We start from the raw sequence: 8,179 nt of genomic DNA, 5'->3' as shown, positions 1-8,179 counted from the left end.
TCTTACTCACTTTTACAGTGACCTTGTTGCTGAGAATCTCCTTAGGCTTACGGAGTCCATTCTCAAGCTTTGTGTCACCTTTTCCCCCAGCAATGTCCTTCTCAACACGCTTGCGGGCACGGAGTGTGTTCCACGAAAGAGACTTCCTGTTATGTTAAAACATGATCCAGTCAAAGTTTTAAATTATATACAATGAGAAGTGAAGGGAAGGGTGAAATTGATATCTTGTGTGTGTGTGTGTGTGTGTGTGTGTGTGTGTGTGTGTGTGTGTGTGTATATATATATATATATATACGCACACACACACACACACACACACACACACAGGTCCATCTCAATAAATTACAATATCATTAAAAAGTTTATTTATTTTATTAATTCAATAGAAAGAATTGAACTCGTAACACAAAATATGGCGTATTGTCAGGAGGAAAATGAGAAACAAGAAACCAAAAATGCAAATGAGCTAAAAGCCACTGTCAAAGAAACCTGGGCTTCCATACCACCTCAGCAAAGCCACAGACTGATCACCTCCATGTCATGCTGAAATGAGGCAGTAATTAAAGCAAAAGGAGCCCCTACCAAGTATTTAATACATATACAGTAAATGAACATACTTTCCAGAAGTCCAACAATTCACTAAAAATATTTTTTGATTGGTTTTATGAAGTATTAAAATTTTTCGATGGTATGGAAGCCAAGGTTTCTTTGACAGTAGCCTCCAGCTCATTTTTGGTTTCTTGTTTCTCTTTTTCCTCTTGACAGTACGCCATAGATTCTTTATGGTGTTCAGGTCTGGTGAGTTTGCTGGCCAGTCAAGCACACCAACATCATGGTCATTTAACCAACTTTTGGCAGTGTGGGCTGGTGCCAAATCCTGCTGGAAAATGAGATAAGCATCTCCGTAAAGCTGATCAGCAGAAGGAAGCATGAAGTGCTCTAAAACCTCCTGGTTAGACGGCTGTGCTGACCTTGGACCTGATAAAACACAGTGGACCAACACCAGCAGATGACATGACCTCTCAAACCACCACTGACTGTGCAAACTTTACACTGGACCTCAAGCAACTTGGATTCTGTGCCTCTCTTCTGTTCCTCCAGACTCTGGGACCTTGATTTCCAAATGAAAATGCTTTTTAAGCACTGACTCCAGCTGCAGTCTACTCTTTGTGAATTTCCCCCAAATTCTTCATTTCACTTTTTTCTACCACATTATTTCCTTGCATTCAACTTTAAACTAATGTGCTTGGATACAGCACTCTGTGAACAGCAGCTTCTTTAGCCTTAGACCTTTTGTGTCTTACCCTCCATGTGCAGGGTGTCAATGATCGTCTTCTGGACAACTGTCAAGTCAGCAGTGTTCCTCCATGATTGTGAAGCCTGAACCAGACTGAGACACCATTTAAAGGCTCAGGAAAGTGTTTTATTTAATGAGCTGATTAGAGTGTGACACCGCGAGTCTCCAATATTGAACTTTTTCACAATATTCTACTTTTCTGAGATACTGAATTTGGGGTTTGCATTAGCTGTAAGCAATAATCATCAAGATTCTAAGAAATAAGCTCTTGAAATATATCAGTCTCTGTGTGAGGAGTCTATATAATATACGAGTTTCACTTTTTGTATTAAATTACTAAAATAAATCAACTTTTTAATGATATTCTAATTTATTGAGATGCATCTGTGTATATTATATGAATTCCCAAAAACAACCAAAAGTATGAAAAATGACTAGAATATATATATATATATCCTAAACATTTTTCTTACACACCCACACACGCACGCACGCACACGTCACAGTTGTGATGTAATAAGTTAGCAATATAAAAAACTCAGCTGTCATATTCTTACACCATGGTGGATAGACAGTTTGTGAAGAAGCAGCATCTTACTCATGCAAACATAATTCAACCTTCTGGCCAAGGCATTCAGCAGACAAAAAGAAAGACCAGATGCTGCATCACACACAAACATCAACTGTCAAGGACTAGTGTGGTTAGTACAAACACAAAATGTAACTACTACACACTACAGGGTAAAATCATAAGAAACTAAAAGAAATGAAAATAAAAGTACATAAATCCTAGTTTTACCTATTATATATATATATATATATATATATATATATATATATATATATATATATATATATATATATATATATTACCTATATATAAGGACTGATGGAGTCTTAATTTGCTCAGTATTTAAAGAAACATTACTTTGCACTTTAAGAGCAATATTATGATTTTGATGTTTAGGTTTTAGGAGTATGAACTTCATACGTTTCTGCGATTAAAAGCAAAATTAACTGACTTCACCGTAGTTCATGCTCATGTCAAAATTTTATTTTACATATTGAAAATAATACAATTAAAACTATTCTTAAACTACAATGCTGAACATTGTGACTATAATCGTATTGCACCGACCTGACTTATTTTTTTTCTTAAATAGTGCAAAAGACTTTTTACAGGAATGTACTGAAAAAAGTAAACAACAAAAAATATTTACAGTAAACAACCACATATTTGATTAGGGACAAAACCAAATAAAACTGAACTGAACATTTCAAAAATAAGATTAAAACAACAATCTGTACAAAATTGCCATAGACAATAACAGAAATTTTCTCCATCAGGAGAAACTAAGTCCATCAGATGGTCTATCTTTTAAACATTTAACACAAAAAAAAGGAAAAAATAAAACAAAACATGGTGTTAGAAACAGAAATAAGAGTCCAGACGTATCAGTCTCCACATTGATGTAAGACTCCTTGAACATCTTCAGTCTAAACCAAAGACAGGGGTCTGTGTAGTTCATTCAGTAAATCAGTTTTTACATAAAAAACAAACAAAAAAAAACCAAAAAAAAACGTATTTTTTACAATAAAAAAATCAAAACAACAAAAAAATTAAATATCTCTCCATGGAAAAAGGTCCAACACATCCAGGTTAGTTCCAACAAAAAGGGAGGGGTTTTGAAACACAGGAAGTGGAGTCTTGGTTTAATCATCCAATCAGAGTTCCAGTTAGTGTTGATTGCCACTTACTTGATGCTGGAATGAGCAGCAGTGTCTATGACGGTTTTAGGGGGAGGGCCGAGGACGTTGCCGGGCACCCAGCCCTCGGCGGCTGGGGATTGGCTGTTGGCGGGCCGGTACACCAGGAACATGTTCTGCTGATTGGTGGCCAGCACCTGTACCATCTCACCGTGTGTGACGCAGATCTCATTCTCCTTCAGCGCGCTGTAGTCCTGAGTCACCATCATGGAGGAGGACATGCCATTACAGCCCAGTCTATCATGCTGTTGTGTGTGTGTGTGTGTGTGTGTGTGTGTGTGTGTGTGTGAAAGAGAGAGAGAGAGAGAAAGGGGGGGGGGGCAGAGAGAGAAAAAGAGAGAAGGGTGGGGGTGGTACAGCAGTTAGGGAGAAGATAGACAAAAAAAGCATTGAGAAAGAGATAATAAACAGAAAGAAAAAGAGAGAACAGAGAAAAAAAGAAGCAGAAGGATGTGATGAGAAAGCAGACACAGACAGCACACAGATGGAGAGGGTAGAAAAGAGAAAGCACCGGAAGTCCAAAGGTTTAAGCAAAGAGATAAAGAGAACAGATAAAATATTAATGAGTGCAAAAGAAGAAAGAAAGAGATACAGAGTTAGAGAGAGAGAGAGAGAGAGAGAGAGAGAGAGAGAGAGAGAGAGAGAGAGAGAGAGAGAGAAATTATTATTATATTATTATTATGGCAGATCACAATATTTTCATCATATTACATTCAGTATAATACAAATAATTAATACATTAAATGAGGCAAAAAAAAAGCAGCACATGAGGGTCTGCATCTTCTCCAACAAGTCCTTATTTGTTACATAAACAAGAAAAAATCTTTCAGACCCCCTGTGGAGCCAAACTAGAACTGGGCCAGTAAACAGGCTAATAATATCCTACTTAGAAAGCAACAGCTTTTGGTTGTGCTTCGGTCAGACTCATTATCAGAACTGCTGATGTACGTGTACGTGTGTACCAGAAGCTGTGATTATATTCCAAGCAATATCCTAATGAGTAACTCTGTGTCACTAAATTTCATTAAGAATTTGTAAGACAATCCAAAATCACCTTGCTTTCATATTTGTCAGAGTGTTTGTGGGGCTCGAAGCAGGCACTCCCATTGGAGGTAGGTAGTTTCGCTGGGGTGGAGTTGCGACCTGAAAGGGCAGCTTTTTCCGGGCTGATGGACACAGTGGAGCTGGGTCTGCTGCTTCCCGAGTTCCGTGTGAGCGAGTGAGAACTTCCCTTCTCCTTCTGATACTCAATAGGAGACTGAAGAGCTGTGGACAATAAGACAAACAGCATTCTAATAATTCGAATGGGAGTGGAGGGATAAAAACAACTGATTCACTTATAAAACAAATAAGCACTAAAATCCAAAAAATTATGATGAGAAAAAGGGTATGCATAAATGCTAGCAATGTGCCCTCATCTGACCTTTCTGACCATTTCATGAAAATAGACCTGTAATGTGGGGGGCTTAAAACAAACCAGCTGATTCACCTGACAGGAAGTTGCTCTGAGCATCCAGCAGTTCAGTGATGTGCTGCACCCAGACCTGCTTAATGTCTGTGTTCGCTGCCTGCAGTGTGAACCGCTCAGATGAGCCACGACACGACAGCACAAACTTGCAGGGGTCGTTATCCGCATGTTCCTCCAAACCAAGATAGCTCACCTAGCAAACAGACAGACAGGCAAACAAACACATACACATGCAAATTAGTTACTTTATTCACAACAAATCTCACCACCAAGAGCTAATATATTCTCCTTCGAATCTATTCACAAAAAGGCTGAGTGGGAATTGATTAATTAACTAAAGAACAGGAAGAATTCGTATGTAACGAGGATGACCCTGTTACCACAGAAGACAAATAATTGATGTGACTTTCAGTTTACAGCTAAAATGCTGTCAATGACTTTAAAACGGAAGAAAGAAAATGTATTGTACCAAACTGATTTACCGGTGCATCCTTAAAAGCTTTATGCTTTGAAATGGTTCTGTGACTATTCTCCTGAATCATTGATGAAACACTGTTAATTAACATTCTTTGGTGATTACCTTGATGCTCTTTTTAAACTGATACCCAGGTATCGAAGAGCCTTTGCGAAGAAGTTCACTGAAAATGACAATCTGCTCAAAGAGGAAAACTCTGCGCTCTTTGCTGCGAGACAGAACGCCCGAGTCCTGCTCCGTTACAAAGAACGTCTCCTGCTGTAGGAGTTTACCCTGACTCGTCAGCTTTCCCTGAAACACACACCGTTAATAAGTTGCATCTTCGTATAGTATGAATCCTTTGATGTTGCTTTGTTATTTTTGTATTAGTGTACATACATGCTCTGTAAGACCACATGCTTCAGACTGAATGAATGTCGTTTGTGAGTGAGTGTGAATGTGCCCGTCTGTCAACACATGACTATTACATAGAAACTGTGTGTCAACACTACTATATAAACAGGTCAACCTGTCTCACATGATCTCTCTCTTTTCTCTCACTCAATTATATAAATGACAAAACCATCTGTCAGAGGGTTAAAGGTCACTATGAGAAATAATCCACACATAATAATGACAGCTATGGACACAATGCTCTTATCACGACATTTTCCATAATTGAAACTGTATATATATGAAATTACACATATGCCCTCAGCAAAAAGCGCTGCCAGCCCTCCTTCACATTTCACAGCTGATGAATATGATACAGATGATACAGAAGATAAGCAATTGTTCCACAGAAGCTGTATACTTTTAATGTCTTTGCTGGACTTAAAAAAAAGTAAACTGGAAATGTTGTACCACGACACACAGACAGAATGTAACTGAGAACAGCTTGATAGCAGCTTGTACACGGCTTCTTTTACATGCCCACTAGAAAGCAGTCAAATGATGGTGATTTATTTACCTCAAAGCCTTGCAGTCTGCCAAGGTTCATCATGTCATTGCAGAGTTTAGGGACCTGGGACATCAGATCAACCGCTTTCTGCAAAAGAGGGTTGAAAAGCAGGTGAGTGCTGGCAAAGCAGTTGGAACTACGAGTTCTTCTGGAAGTCCATATTAATGTAGTAAGAAATAGAAAACAGTGACATTAATCAATGCAACCATTACAATTAAGTTAATAAAGAAAAAGTAATTAATTATTATACCACAATCACAATGATCTCAGTCATGATATCTTTCATGTGTAGGAAAACCAATTGACTATACTTTTATAAAATATTAACATCTTGTCAATACTTTAAAATCCATTTAAATTAGTGATGTGAAAAAGTGTTTGCCCCCTTCCTGATTTCTTTTTTCCCCCATGTTTGTCACACTTTAATGTTTCGGTTCATCAAACTAATTTAAATATTAGTAAAAGATAACATAAGTGAACACAACATGCAGTTTTTAAATTAAGGTTTTTTATTATTGATTGAAAACAAAATCCAAAACTACATGGCACTGTGTGAAAAAGTGAGAAAAAATAAGAAATCAGGTATCCTTTTTTACACCACTGTATGTTTAGATTATGTGAAACATCTGCCATACAATCGCCTTTTTACGAGTGGTTACTATGAACCTGTGCATTTTGTATTTTGAATTACAGCAGTCATCTACTGTCAGAGCTGCAATTACAGAGAATTCATAATGCCTCAGCCAATAAACCCATTAGATTCAAGAATTCAATGTCACAGTCATATAAATGGCATTAAACATCATTCTTACCTCAATATCTTGACAGTCCAACCCTGCCTTGCTACTGAATTTCAGAAAATCCTAAAATATATAAATACAGTCTATAAGGAGTCTGAATTAGTATCAAACACTTACAATGATGAACCGTCAATATCTATAATTGTTTACCTTTAACAAAAGTTGATATTTTGTAATACGCTGAATAGGTTTGATGAGAAAATCACTGATGCTCAGTCTAGAGTTCACTTCTTGCTGAACCGCCTGAGGGTAAAAAACAATAAGAAATGCTACATTTGTAATATGCACGTTTTTACAATATGCTACAGCGATTAGCAAACAACAGAGAAATGCAGCGTACCTCAAAGTACGAGTCGTATTCGGCCACGATGAATTCGGATTTGGGTTTGTTCTGACAGTAAACAACATACATATGCAGCCTTCGCTCCTGTGTACAAATGCAAAGTCAGACTCACATCCCCAGGCAAAGGATAAAAACAAAAACCACAATAAGCTCATTAGAATGTGCTCTGTCTGCCTCACATACATGTTTGATGAAGAGCTCTGGCAGTTTTTCATGATCATCAAGACATTTTTCCAATTCTCCCACAAAGAAGCTGTGAAAAACAAAAAATTTAACTAGTAGCAAAATAATATATATTACTATAGTAATAATACAATTGCACAGTGTATATACGTACTAAAATTATAAAAAGAGACAACCGAACAGATGAAGAGCAGAGAACAAGAAGCAGACACACTCACTCTCTGTGCCAGTCATAGATTTGGTGAATATTTCCAAAAACAATTTTGTCTTTTCCTTTCATGTCTTCAGGGACTCCCTTTTCTTCTATTTTCTTCATGAAACCCTGTAAACAAAATGGCCTATTATTTTTTTGGCATCAAACCTCAGCATGCTTCATTGCTTTTTTTAAAGTGCAATAGCTAATTTATCTTTAAAGCTTTATATACAGGTCAGAACAAGTCTCCTATTGGTGAATAACCAAAGAATCTAAGAATCTATTTGGTAGTCATAGTCTTATTTCATGCATGCATAAAACAACCGTCTTTTATAATATTGAAGTATTTTCTTTATGAACTGTTTTAATATGTCGGTAATGTTTTCTCACCTCCACTATGATTCCCAAGTCTTTGACATAATCCTTCTCTGTCTGTATCAACTCGTTGAGGACAAACCTAAAACATCAAGGAATATATGTTATGGTGCATAGCTTTTACGTGGTAAAGAGTAGAAAGAAAAGCATGACTCACATGCGTCCACGTAGTGCTTTGGCCTTCTGCTCAAGCTCGGGATTCCTGGGCTGGACTGGGCTCTGCTCCACTGGGGTCACAGAGCTGAAACTGGTGTATGTGCTACCATCGATTGTCTACAACATCAGAAAATATATGAACACCATATTAACATTAACCACCTGAAAGCATGAGGACAGAA

General features: G+C 37.4%; 1 protein-coding gene across 2 annotated transcripts in view; it reads right to left on the bottom strand.

Moving 5' to 3' along the window:
• The window catches only part of kalrna (kalirin RhoGEF kinase a), a 151,560-nt gene that overhangs the window by 8,570 nt on the left and 134,811 nt on the right, over positions 1 to 8,179 (bottom strand). For both annotated transcript variants that reach the window (XM_083536663.1, XM_083536664.1), the window contains 13 exons: positions 7,999 to 8,114; positions 7,857 to 7,923; positions 7,492 to 7,595; positions 7,274 to 7,343; positions 7,088 to 7,174; positions 6,898 to 6,990; positions 6,760 to 6,810; positions 5,957 to 6,034; positions 5,113 to 5,298; positions 4,554 to 4,725; positions 4,119 to 4,330; positions 3,056 to 3,309; positions 11 to 146 (listed from right to left, as the gene is read on the bottom strand). In XM_083536663.1, the coding sequence (XP_083392789.1) occupies positions 11 to 146; positions 3,056 to 3,309; positions 4,119 to 4,330; positions 4,554 to 4,725; positions 5,113 to 5,298; positions 5,957 to 6,034; positions 6,760 to 6,810; positions 6,898 to 6,990; positions 7,088 to 7,174; positions 7,274 to 7,343; positions 7,492 to 7,595; positions 7,857 to 7,923; positions 7,999 to 8,114 (1,626 nt within the window). The remainder of the gene's footprint in view (positions 1 to 10; positions 147 to 3,055; positions 3,310 to 4,118; positions 4,331 to 4,553; positions 4,726 to 5,112; positions 5,299 to 5,956; positions 6,035 to 6,759; positions 6,811 to 6,897; positions 6,991 to 7,087; positions 7,175 to 7,273; positions 7,344 to 7,491; positions 7,596 to 7,856; positions 7,924 to 7,998; positions 8,115 to 8,179) is intronic.

This window comes from Silurus aristotelis (genome assembly GCF_946808225.1).
Source record: "Silurus aristotelis genome assembly, chromosome: 3".
Taxonomy (NCBI): Eukaryota; Metazoa; Chordata; class Actinopteri; order Siluriformes; family Siluridae; genus Silurus; species Silurus aristotelis.
This window is presented reverse-complemented; position numbering and strand designations above follow the sequence as displayed.